Source organism: Aedes aegypti, chromosome 3, assembly GCF_002204515.2.
Source record: "Aedes aegypti strain LVP_AGWG chromosome 3, AaegL5.0 Primary Assembly, whole genome shotgun sequence".
NCBI classification, from domain to species: Eukaryota; Metazoa; Arthropoda; class Insecta; order Diptera; family Culicidae; genus Aedes; species Aedes aegypti.
The window spans coordinates 215,925,570-215,939,122 of NC_035109.1; the positions used below are offsets into that span (position 1 = coordinate 215,925,570).

The following is a 13,553-nucleotide window of genomic DNA, read 5'->3' on the forward strand; positions in this document are numbered from 1 at the left end:
GTGTTAACACAAAAATGAACTGTATTTTGATAATATTTATATTTTTCTCTGAAAGATATCGTAGTCAACCCCAAATTGTGAAAGTTTTATTATAATTTGAGCATGTTCTAATCCTCTGGAATTTTTTGAATATTCGTATGGAAAACGAGTTTGGAAACTTCACGCCTCATTTTCTCAATGCCTACTTTTTACAGATGAGAGTGACTTGTGATTCACGGCAGATTAATGGAATGGTGTTTGTATGTCACGAAATGACTTACGAACGGATCAGCGGATCTGAATGGTCCTTTCTCCGTTTTGTTTGTAACGGGTTCCGACGTGTTTGTGTGTATGAAAATGTCAGGATATTCACCGGGAAAGCCAATAAAACGAGAGTGAACGTAACTGTCATTTTCTATGGGACGAACAACAGCGTTTTCCTACAGCCTACTTGATGGCAATACGAAGTTTGCCGGGACCACTAGTATCTAATAAAAGAATTACATCAGGGTTGTCCATTATCACTCATACTTTTTAACATCAACACCAAACGGATTCACAATATAACTAGGAATAAATACATTTTAATACAATTTGCTGATGACCTTACAACTGTTGTTGTAGGTTTCATTGTTGCAATAGACATTTTTTTAAAGAAAACTAGCAATAGAATTAAAACAAAAAATGAATGCAATTAAATCCTAATAAATTGGCTTGTATTGTATTTTCCATACGAATATTCAAAAAATTCCAGTGGATTGGAACATTTTCAAATCTTAATGAAACTTTCGCAATTTGCTTTTTACTACAATATCTTTCCGAGAAAAATATAAAAATGATCAAAACACGGTTCATTTTTGTGTTACACGGTGCCGAAATCTGAAGTGGGACTGATATGCGGTTACTTGAGGTACCGTGGGGTAAGTGGATACAGTAAAGTCAATAGTCAACTTCATTGTTTTGTACAGCTAACCTGAATGATGTTATTCAAACTTTTTTATGTGGATAATAAATGAGGGACTAATATACTTTTAATCGTTATTTGTTTCGTTTTTTCTGATTGTTATGTATTGAGTATAAGGAACTTGAAATTTTGCACCAAATGATCCACTTGCCCCACCATGGTGGAGTAAGTGGATCACCAATAAAAAATAATCTGTCCTCAAAACAAATGTGATGTTATTATGTTTAGTAAGAGAGATATTACTCTTATTTTTGTTATTAGAGCTATGTTACATATTTAAATAGTTTTAAAATTTAAAAATATCTTTATTTTATCAAAATTTTATGAAAAATTTCAAAACGTTAGTTCACACTAATTCGAACAAATAAAAACATTGCAACTAGACTATTTTCGAGAAAATTCGTCCATTTTGTACATAAGGGAATTGAGCAGTATTTTAGGATTATTCCTAATGATGTTTTCTAAAGATACACATGATTTGAAAATATTAATTACATGTACTTTTGTTAGACAAACTGAAATCGTTTTAATCTATTTGTGATTATATTTGTATCATCTGTCTAGTACAATCGATCTGGTCAAATAACGTACGATTATGCGTTCAATCGGAGAACTTGTATATTTTACTTTTTTGCAATCCAGCTTCCACAAACCACGAAAAGTTTTGCTTGAAATTCGCAATATTTGTAGTTTAATTCAATTTTTAAACCAAAAAGGCTGAAAAATACTTTTAGGTGCATTAATCAAAATTTTTTCTGATTAATTTGACAAATTTGAGCTAGGGATTAAACAATTTAGAGGAAAACAACATTTAAGGATATTAAAACTTATTTATATCCGCGTAAGTAGTCTGCCAATGTATGATAATAATACTTGACCCACTTACCCCATCCCATTAAAAAGTAGGGGGAAGTGTACCATGTCCAATATATCTGTATTTATTTATGAAAATCATATTTTTGCATTGCGATTCACTCAATTAGAACTAAAACGTTCACCATGCGTTGAAAAAACTAATAGTATTCGATTTTAGGCAGAGATGCAATTGATTTTTGATTGACAGAAAACAATTTAGAAATGAAATGATTTTTGCAATTAACAAGTTTGCTTGTGTTAGTGCACAAATAGTACCAGGTTTGCAGTAGTATTAGTGACGACGTAAGAATATAACTTTTATCGAAGCAATGGTGCGAAAACATTCAAAGTATTCAAAATATGCTTTATATGACCAAATGATCCACTTCCCCCACGGTACCTTATATGCTATGATTTTTTATTGCTTAGGTAATCCACTATTGGCACCGCCACGCCATAGAATATGTAAATCGTAAAAATATAGAAAATTTAGTTATATTCACCGGGGCCCAGATAGCCGTAGCGGTAAACGCGCAGCTATTCAGCAAGACCAAGCTGAGGGTCGTGGGTTCGAATCCCACCGGTCGAGGATCTTTTCGGGTTGGAAATTTTCTCAACTTCCCAGGGCATAGAGTATCTTCGTACCTGCCACACGATATACGCAAGCAAAAATGGTCATTGGCACAGTAAGCTCTCATTTAATAACTGGCTCTGTCCTCTGTGCTGAGAAGCAGGCTCTGTCCCAGTGGGGACGTAATGCCAGAAAGAAGAAGAAGTTATATTCACCGACTCCAAAAATGCTTGCCCGTTACTATCAAATTTTTACAAAACAGATAATTTTTGATTACTAAATTACTTAAAGCAGGTCCGGATTTATAAATGTTGGGGGCCAGGGCTAGTCTCTTGTGGGGGACCTTCTTTTAGAAAAATATTTTGATATTTTAGAGAATGTAGGGAAACTTAAGGCTTCGGCACCATTAGACTATTATCGGCAACCAAATTTCAAATGACAAATAAACAGTATTTTTCTATCAAAACACATCAATGAAAACATTCAGATGATTCTTTGTTCTGCTTGCTTCCCACTGACGAGATTTGCGAGATTGAACAAAAAATATCGTCAGAGATATTATCAATTCAAATGAACACGCCTCAAAATGCGACTTATTTGGAGCTGGAGAAGAGATTCACCAGCAGATCTTATGGGAAAGTTGCCGAAGAGAATGAGGCTGCCGACAATAGTCACACTAAGAAGAGATGTTCGCAGCGTTGTAAAAACGTTTCCAAAATCATTATGACAAGTCTGTCGGTGTGAATCGATAGAGGATTGAGCAGCGCATAAATGTAAACAGACAAACACGGAATTTGTCTGCTGATGTCCAAGAAAATTAAAAAAGAAGCGCGGCATCACCTTAGACTGCCGAAAATACGTGAGTTCCCCTACTAGATATTTCTAATATTCTTTGTACGGTTTAGAAGTCAAACTATTTTAAAACTTTAAAAAATATGCTAGAAAAATATCTTATGAACGAAACTCAATTTTAAATTATATTAATGTATCTAATATTTTCTTTAACATTAAATACATCTTTGTAGTCTTTCAAAGTTTACAGGTTCAATTCAATGTTTTCGGGATTTAATCATCAACAAAACTCATTTCATGATTTCAAAACTTTAAAAAATATGCAGATATCTTCTAATGATTTGTCCAGATTTCAACTGGAATACTTTCAGGGACTCATACAGGGATCTCTCTTTACATTCTCCTAGAGCTTCCGCTACAAATTCAGAATACAAAAATACAGAAATTCTTCCAGTTGTCTTTCAAAAGATGCTTAGAAGATTTTCTCTAGATTTTTTTTCAGGAAATAATTGAGCATTACAACGATACTACAGGTTGGACTCGATTATCCAGAGTATTGATTTTTTTTCCCTCCGGATAATCGAATCACTAATAAAAAAAACTAAAATCTACGATAAAGCAACTTAAATATTATCTTTTATTGTAGTTTTATTTATATGATGCAATGGCGTAGCCAGAAATTATTTCTAGGAACATGAGGGGTCTTGAGAAGAAAAATAATGTTTTGACAGGCAGGCACAAAAAAACCCTTTTTCGAACCCCCCTTTTCTTATCTACGTCGAAAACTGCTAAAGGATTCATATTGTATATTGCAATACTTAATTATCTCAAAATTATGCATGAAAACTGAAAAACAAGAATATCAAAAAGTATATTCCGGATAATCGAGTCTAAAATTCCGGATAATTGAGTATCCGGATAATCGAGTCCGACCTGTTTCAACCGAATTCTACAGTTTTTAATCTACGTAATCTCACAAAGATTTTTTGAAAATGTTCTAAATCCCTAAATCTTAAAGAATACGCTAAAGCAATCGATGGAAGAATCATCGGATAAAATTCTGGAAAATTGGGGACTTCCTCGAAAAATATATAAAAGAATCTTTGGAAATCGAATATCTTGAGATATTCGAAACAAAACTCTTGGTGGAATTATTTTAAGGAATTCTTGGAGGATTTTTGTCATATAATTTCCAACTTGAATTTAATAACAATGGTCATAACTGAAAAATTCTTGAAAATTTTGTAAAAATGTTCTGTATTTCGATATTTCTCTAATTTGATGGTTCCTTCAATATCGAGTTAGAGATAGAGAGAGAAAGTTGACTGTAGGACGAATCAGAACCAACTGGACATGTAGTTACGTAGGATCATGTAGTAGGATCCAAGTTGAATACTGAAGATTTGATGCACATACAGTCGACTCTCCACATCTCGATGTTCTAGATCTCGATATCTCTCCCTATGTCGATAATTGCTTCGGTCCCTTCATACTGCATACGATTTCGCTCATCATATTTCGATATCTCCATATCTCGATGTCTTCTTCTTCGTTCTGGCGTTACGTCCCCACTGGGACAACGCCTGCTTCTCAATTTAGTGTTCTTATGAGCACTTCCACAGTTATTAACTGAGAGCTTTCTTTGCCGATTGACCATTTTTGTATGTGTACATCGTATGACAGGTACGAAGATACTATATGCCCTGGGAATCGAGAAAATTTCCCTTACGAAAAGATCCTCGACCAGCGGGATTCGAACCCACGACCCTCAGCATGGTCATGCTGAATAGCTGCGCGTTTACCGCTACGGCTATTTGGGCCCCTCGATGTATTCCTGTTGATTTTCTGTTCCCAATTTTCTCTCCATATGTTGATATGAACATTATCAAAGGCTACTAGACCAAATTTAAATGATTCAAAACATTTTGGAAACTCGAAATGAAGTTTGTTTGTTTATTATTTTCCTAGTAACGGAGTGATTTTCAATCTAGTTTTCATTAAATTAATGTTCTTTGTCTCGATCTCTCCCTATCTCGATGGTCCCTTCGATATCGAGATGTGGAGAGGCGACTGTACTATACGGTTGCCCACATTATGACATAAAAAGAGTAAATTTTCCGATACTGAACAATAATACACCACTAATTGATATTCGTAACAAAAATAACCCCAATGAGTACAAACAAATAGCCGAATATCTGAGAAGAATTGACAAAAATGTTTGAGATTAACTATTTAAAATCCAGCTTTTTACGCTCGCCATGCTATAAAAAAATGACAGGAGCTTACAACCGCCACTGAACTGAAATTTGAAAATAAATCCTTAGTAATCCATCACTCACTGACATAATTTTCATTGTTTCTCTGTCACTCAAACAAAAATTTAATTTCGATTTTCATAAATACTGCTGTAATAATCATTCCCTTTCTTGTTTTAGGTTTTATTTCAAGCAAGTCCGCAATACCTGCAGCTTGGCCATATCATTAAAACAATATAGGGCAAACGCTCCCTTAGTGGAGGTAGCTCCAATAGTGGAGGTAGTGTGTTTTGGCATGTTTCGCGCTAATAAATGATTATGTGATATTTTTGTATTATGTACGATGCGAAAATGATACAAGTAATCGAATAATATTCATGAAATTTAACCGTAAAACTATTTAAAACAATTATTTTGCTTAATTTTTTTGCTCCTTTGCACCTATAGTGGTGCATCAGTACCCATAGTGGAGGGTCCCATAAGAAATCAATGGTTTGCGCCACTAAAGGAACCATCCTTAAAATATACCTCCACTAAAGGAACAGTGTTCCTATTATTGGTGCAAGGCTTTTTGCAGGGAAATTTCAAATGAATCGTGATTTTTATACATTTGAATGATAGAAGGATTTGAGATCTATCGAATGATACGTTAAAATCATATATTTCATGATCTTAACACCGTGTTTTAGCTGTTTTCCCTTAGGTGCACCACTAATGGTACACTTGCCCTAGTGCTGTACAACACTTCCGTAAATCGAATGAAAATCATTCAAAGAATTGATGTCTGGAAAATGGAATAAAATTTACCTTGAAAATGGGGATCTCTGCTACTGTGCAATTGACACAATATTTTGTGAGAACATCTCCCAGGATTTTGTGATAATATTACCCAGAGTTAAAATCGTGCTCACTATTACGCCCGACTCTTGCTCTAAAAAAACTTTTGTCATGAAATCTGTGAGGATGATGTCCAGGATTTTGAAATTATCCTCTTCAGTATTCTGTAAGAAATCTACAAAACATTGCGTAAGAAACTCACCTCATATTATAAGGATTTCGCCAAATACCTTGTTAAAATATAGTTCCGAACTTTGTAAAAATACTGTTAAGGTTCTTTTTCAAAATTAAGTAACATTTAAGAAGCTTTACTGGTTAACTGAGAATCGATTGCTGTAATAAACGTGCTAGGCGTTTCCTCAGAACCTTATCCAAATTTCCAAACTATAATCCTGTCATGATGCCTTTTTTAGGATTTTACCCAGAAATATGTGAAAATCATGCCTTGAACTTTGTAAGAATTACGGCCCGACGACATGCTGCGTAAATTGTTTCCAGGATTATGTAAATCTGACAAACTTATAGCACGATTCTGTGAGATTTCATCGTATGATTTAGTAAGAATATGTTTGATCTATTTGACTGTTTTTGGCAAATTTGTAAGCCTTGATCTTGCGCAATTCAAAATGCTAAGCCGGGTCTTTTAAACATTTCTCCTTCAGGTTGTTGTGAGGTATGGTCGACTAACTTATTTAAGCCTAAAATAAAATAAATAGTTCTTCATTATTAAATGTAACCATTACGACTATTTCCGCAAATCAAAACAAAATTTTCATTTCATTGACAGAAAGAAAACAATAAAAAAATGACTATTCGTCAAGGCATGCTGCGGACATAATTCGAAGTTTCAGTTCAGTGGTGATAGTCAGCTTCCGTCAAATATTTTATAGCACATTGTTTTTAGGGCGAGCGTAAAAAGCTGGATAAACGTAAATGTACACACTTCAAATAAATCACAGTGTCCTGTGAATTAAATCACCGAATTTAAACTGTAAACAACAAAAATACAGATTTTCCTGTGAAATCTACTATTTTACCGACAAAATCCGTGAAATCAACTATTTTACCGGAGAAAATCCTTGAAATCTATTATTTTAACGGGAGAAATCCGTGAAACAAACAATGTTACTGTAAATCTGTGAAATACTAACGAACAGTCCGGTAACAGCATTTTTTTCACCGAACTTCGGTGAAATCGTGTGAATGCCGCTCTGACAGGCAAGAGCTTCCTTTTGTTGCAGTTCCTGCACACCCCTGACAAGCAGTGAAATCTGGCTTAGTGGTAACAAGCCTGCTATCTGATCGGAAGGTCGGGGTTCGGTTCCCTGTCAGGCCATTTTCTTGTTTTTCTTTATGATTTTGTCCAAAGATTTTACAGATTGTTCGGTGATTTTTCACCGAACCTTCAGCTGTTGAAATTACGGTGAAATTTCACCGTAATCCGTAATTTTTTTAAGTGTGTAATCAGATCAATAATGAAGTATAGCAAATTACTAAAGGGCATCAGACTCGGTCGTCCCATTTGATCAATTTTAAAGCAACACAAATATCACAATCTTTGTCTTTATGGACCAAAGGAGTCACAATCCGAGAAAATAAAATAAAATAGAGGTGCTCTGCGCAATTCTTTCATCTTTAAAAAGTGTTTCGCGAGCCGAAAGAATTGGAAACCCCTTCTTAGTCAGATTATAATAGATATAGCTGCATTAACGACGAAAGGGATCACTCATAAAACACGTGGACTAACTAACTAACGTGGCTAAGCATAATTTAAGCCCCATATAAGTATATGCTATTTACGTTAAGTATATTCTATACATTAACTGATAACGATACATGCAGGAAGATAGTTCTGGATTTATTTCGATTCTATGCTTTTCTAGTGATGTTGAAGGATAGTTTTGTAGTAACGAGTAGGTACAAGGTAAAATCAAACTTCTATCGAAGAAATACTTCAGTACAATTAGAATTCAACTATTACAGTAATGATAACAATAAGCCAATTCAAATTATTATGAAGAGTAATGCAAAATTTGATACAGATTCTTGCTAAACTCAAACTCCTCCAACAAATGCCCTCCCATGTGTTATATGCTGCTACCTTTCACTTCCTTCGAACCGCGCGGCGCTAAAATATTCACCCCTATTCTTATTTACGTTCGAATGCGCTTTCGATCGAAAACCGTTTTGCATTCTCGTTTACGCCAGCAAAATCAAGTGGGCCGTGGATTCGAACGAATAGGATTCGATCGAAAGTTGGATCCGCCGTAAACAAGAATGAGGATGATTATGTATCTATCCTACCCTATCTGTCCTGTACATACAACACAACGTGCAAACGGTGTGGTTAGCGACAATGTGGAAGTCCCCATCCCCCAATTCCACGCTGCTCATGCTTTGGCTGCTGTGGGCGCTAAGAAAATTTCCTTCTATCCTAGGCCAAGCTCCTCTAGGCGAATGCAAAGTCTGGGCCAGCGATCGATAAAGTAAAGCCACACCCAGCAGGAAGCGCGTTCAGCCGGAGGTTTTTCACCGGAAAATCGCGTTCCGGAGGAACGGATTTCGATTTCACCAGCTGAGCAGGTGGACAACAGGCGGATGACATTTCGCTTGCCGCTTTGCTTGTATGTGTGTATCAAAATATTTTTTTTCTTGGTTATGTTCCTTTTTACGTTTTGCAGTATTTTTTTATTGTTAACTTTTTTGCATTTCGCTTTTCAAGCGCATCATAATAAAAAATGCATTGCAAATCGAAATGAATATAAACCAAAGACCACAACGCATCAAGCTGTAGAATAAAACAGAAAAAAAGACTCACCATCCTGCTCATGTTTTTTTCCTTCAGCAACCAAATAAAAAAACTTCGCCTTTCTCTGCTTCTCGATTGATTTTTCACTCCACTCACGTCATACACTTATCAAAAGCACTTTCAATTATGCGATCCTGATTGATTTCCTTGCGAAAATCGCCACAAAATGCACAAATTTCCCGTTTTTCACTTGAGCACAGAAATTAAACTTTTTTTCCTTGTCAACCCGTGAGCCTACTGTGATGACCCGTATGCGTTTTGTGTGCGCGATGATGATTACGCGACCGATCCGAGCTGTCTTCCGAATGAAACTGACAGACCGCAAAAGAGTGTTTTTCTTTTTAGGGATGTCTCGTCGTCGTGAACCTACCCGCAGGCGTTATGTTTTCTGGTGAGAACAGCGCTCTCATCGATGGGACCGGCGTAGCTGCTCCAAATCGAATCTCGCCGAATGGACCAATGCACGAGTTCACTAATTTGACGTATAAGCGGTGCCGAATTCACTTGTTTCCATGGTCACGTAAATAACACGGCACCGCTCAAACGTCAAGTAGTGAACTCGTGCATCTGTCCATTATTCATCTGGAAAAAGTGAATGGTGCAATGCACGAGTTCACTAATATGAAGTTTGAGCGGTGCCAAATTCACTAGTTACCATGGTCACGTAAATAACATGGCACCGCTCAAACGTCAACGAGTGAACTCGTGCATCGGTCAATGGTTAATGCGTAGTATGCACCTGAAAAGTAAAGCGCTCAATCATTTTTGATCCATAGTTGTTGACAACTATATTTTTTATTGAATTTACATACGTCAAACGTCAAAATTCAACTATAATTTAATTGACTCAAAGTAAATTTAATTGAGCTTACAATATATTGCATATTTTGTTCTGCTTCATCAACATATCTGAAAAGATTCTCTGCTGTTTTATCCATCTAAAAAAACATTGCAAAAATCAAAACAAAGTGCGCGTTGGCAAACTTGATAAGTGAACTTCTGCGTGAGAGGTGATCATCTTAGCATCTACACTATTCCTTGCAAGTAAAAAGTAAGTCAATTTGTGAGCAAGACGTGAAGTCTAGGGATGTGAATGTTTTCGGATAGTGGTAATTATCCAAATAATAATTGATATAAGTTCAAGGATAGCTGTATCATTGAAGTGTGTGTATTTCATTTGACATTAATTGTTGGCGTAAGTTAATTTTACTTCCAAAGAATTATATGTACGTAAGTTAAAGTAATTAACGGGATAGTAATCTCAACATAAAGAAATTCTTCTGCTTGTGGACAATGTATCATTGAAGGTAGTTTTTGTTAGTGATCACCGCATCAAAACAAAGGCGCCACTGTATATGGGATTTAACATTGTGACAGCATTGCTGTTCTGTCAAACACACAAGGCTATGGTGGCACTATCTATGCTTTCCATAGCGGCCGTTTTGGTTATTTTAATGATCCATTCCTTAAAGGAATTTTGCATGCATCAAGTTAGTCCAAAAATTACTTTTCAGCATCCAGAGCGAAGTATGCACTTCAACAGAAAAGTAATCGCCTATCTCGATGCGTGGAAAATTTCTTGCAAGAAATGGTTAAGAAAAGCATTTTTCTTTGATCGCAGTACGCAGATGAAAAGAAATGTCATTTCAAATGGAGCTCACTGTAGAAAATTTCTTGACCATTTCTTCCGCATTTTTTTTTACTTTTCTTGAGCGGAACAGCATACTTGAGCTGTGAACCGTTTCACCAATTAGCTTAACTATTAGTTACAATTTGACATTCCGATAGTAATTTTCCCCTCAAATGGTTAAATTAAACTTCGCGGTCGACCCATTTGAGCTTTGACAGTCGAGTAGTTATTTTAGAACAAAGTTCACAGATGGTTAGTTATTCTCAAATTCACGGGAGCAGAAAATAACTTTCAAACTGTCAAGTTTAACCATGCTTCATATAAAAATACGGAGGGGAAATCACTATCGAGCTGTCAAATTTTAACTAAAAGTTAAACGAATCTGTGAAACGGTTCACACCCTTAGCTTATAGTGCACTGAGAAAAATCTACACGTCAAGGTCGTGTGTTTTACTTATAGATTTGCGCAATGAGGAAAACCACATGATTTGAGTGTGGTAGCCATATGGATTTCATCATTGATTTCACGGTATAATAACATGTGTATCAACATTAGGTTGTCATGTGAAACAAACATGAATTTCCAAATATTAAATCATGAAAACCAACTGATTTGCTTATTGAATTCGAAATGTAGTAGCTTTAGATAGTCATGTGTGATAGAACATAAATATCATGGGACTGAAAGAAGAAATTTGGTAGAAAAACTTTTGCTCTCCAAAATTTGGATCCGAGGCTCCTCTGCTTGTCGCAAGCTCTCTTGATTTTTTTTTCAAACCCGTGAGCCAGCAACAAGCGGGGCGCCGCAAATCCATAATTTGGGAAGCCAGAGATAAGCATATTCCATTTTTTTTCGAAACTGAAAGCCAGGAAAATCTGTTAGTGGAATCCGATTTTTCTACTAAACTATACATTATAATCAATGTTTTCTTATAGAAAGGTAGAATTCTCGTATATCGGTCAACTTCACTAATAAAAGAAAAATCGAATTCACAAATTTTCATCTAACACTTTCAGCTTCAAAATTTGCTTCTTCTCTTTGGAAGCATGATGATGACTGTCGTTCGACACGAGGTCCAACCGCAATTCAGTTCACTATGCATCCCATGGGTTGATCACAAACAATTTAGAAGCTTTGAATATGGAAATCGATAGCATAGCTCATGAATTTCATCATAACAATCTCATTGCGCAAATCAATGAATCGACCAACTTGAACATGATGATTATGACACAAGATAACCATAAGCAAAACACATTGAATCCGTGTTGGAGTGATGATCTATGCGTCCATAGATTGACACATACGAATCTGAAGAGAAAGCTTCCGGAACTTATGTGGAAAAAATATGGAATCGGTTGATAAATCAATTCATGAAGCAAAACACAGGAATTTAATGTGTAACATACACGAAGTTTGCAAGAAAATCATAGCAAATTGATATGGACGTTCATGAATCGATCCATAATTTTAAACACACAGATCGAGCGTGTGGATTTTTATCAGTGTGTGAATCGTCAAACACGACCAAAAACAATGCGCGCTTCTCTGGACGATAAGTTCAAATTAGGGTTCATTCATTTATTTCATAATGCCGAAAATGGCCATTTTTGACACCCACTCACCCCTTCGTAACGCTTTTTATATGAATATTCTACAAATTTTGTATGAGCCGTAACATCATGAGGACACCCACCCACCCCCTTCAGCGTTATGAAATTTGTGAATGAGCCCTTATATAGCGAATTAATCATTCAAGGTCACTCATTTGACACATACTGCATCAAAACAACGACACCACCGTATATGGGATTTAACATTGTAATGGGAAGTATGCACTTCAACAGAAAAAAAAATCGCCTATCTCGATGCGTGGGAAATTTCTTGCAAGAAATGCTCATGAAAAGCATTTTTCTTTGATCGCAGTACGCAGTTGTAAAGTAGGGTCCTAAAGCCCTGTCTCAATTTTATTACCAAACGCTTAAGTTTAGGGCAGAAACACATGTTTACTTAATTTTTAAATGATTTTCATTGCACTATGGTCCAGGAATCAGTTTTACGCGGAAAGATGCATTTTGAGCTTTAGAATAAAACATTAGACAAAAACGGTCTTCTACAAAGTTATTCGTATTAGTTAAGCCCTTTGTTTGGTGTTATTGAAAATTAGGGTGGACCACATTTTCATAGAAATTGTGTAACTAACTTTCTTATTTGTAGAAATTATTTTATACATGCTTCAGCAAAGTTATAGACCATTCAATTTCAAGCAACTTTGCCAAAAAAAGTTTTTTTGTATCTCTTAAGTTGACCGATTTAGAGCTTTTTTCCTGCAGTGACATAGGGTGGTCCGAACAAAACAGGTTTCCTGGCTCTAGAGTTTTCAATTCAAATTTCTCATCAAAGTAGTCTATGAAACACTTTTAGAGCTTTAAAAAATGCGTAATTTGGTGAGTGAAGAAACTCGCTATTTCTTTCAGTTTAGGAGTTATTGTTGTTTTTCTCTCAAAAACATGCCTACTTTGATTGTGAATATCTCTGATTGGGTCCTAAAATGCTTGATAAAATCTTGTTTTTATTCAACAACACGAAAGAGCATGTTACTTCAACTACTTTAGCAATTTTTCCCGCTCAAATAACGGCTATATCATGTTTAGACATTAATTTTAAAATTGGGTCCATAAATGAACCTTGACACTTGAGATCATGTTTGACGTTCGCTTAGACGACAAAAACACCACAGGGGTTTTAGTTTTAACACTGGGGTTGTTCCTATCTGACATTTCGGAAGGGACACGGAAAACAAAATTCACCCAAAATTTGAGTTTAAGCCAAAGGGTGTGACAAAATCTAAAAAAAC

The 13,553-nt window shown here is 35.6% G+C and overlaps 1 protein-coding gene across 3 annotated transcripts in view; it reads right to left on the bottom strand.

Moving 5' to 3' along the window:
• The window catches only part of LOC5570046 (protein strawberry notch), a 56,413-nt gene extending 47,034 nt beyond the window's left edge, over positions 1–9,379 (bottom strand). The window contains exon 1 of one of the 3 annotated variants that reach the window (XM_021852317.1): positions 9,075–9,379. In XM_021852317.1, the coding sequence (XP_021708009.1) occupies positions 9,075–9,086 (12 nt within the window). In that variant the 5' untranslated portion in view covers positions 9,087–9,379. The remainder of the gene's footprint in view (positions 1–9,074) is intronic. The other 2 variants (XM_021852316.1, XM_021852318.1) reach the window with 2 other exon arrangements.
• Positions 9,380–13,553: the final 4,174 nt, after the last annotated feature.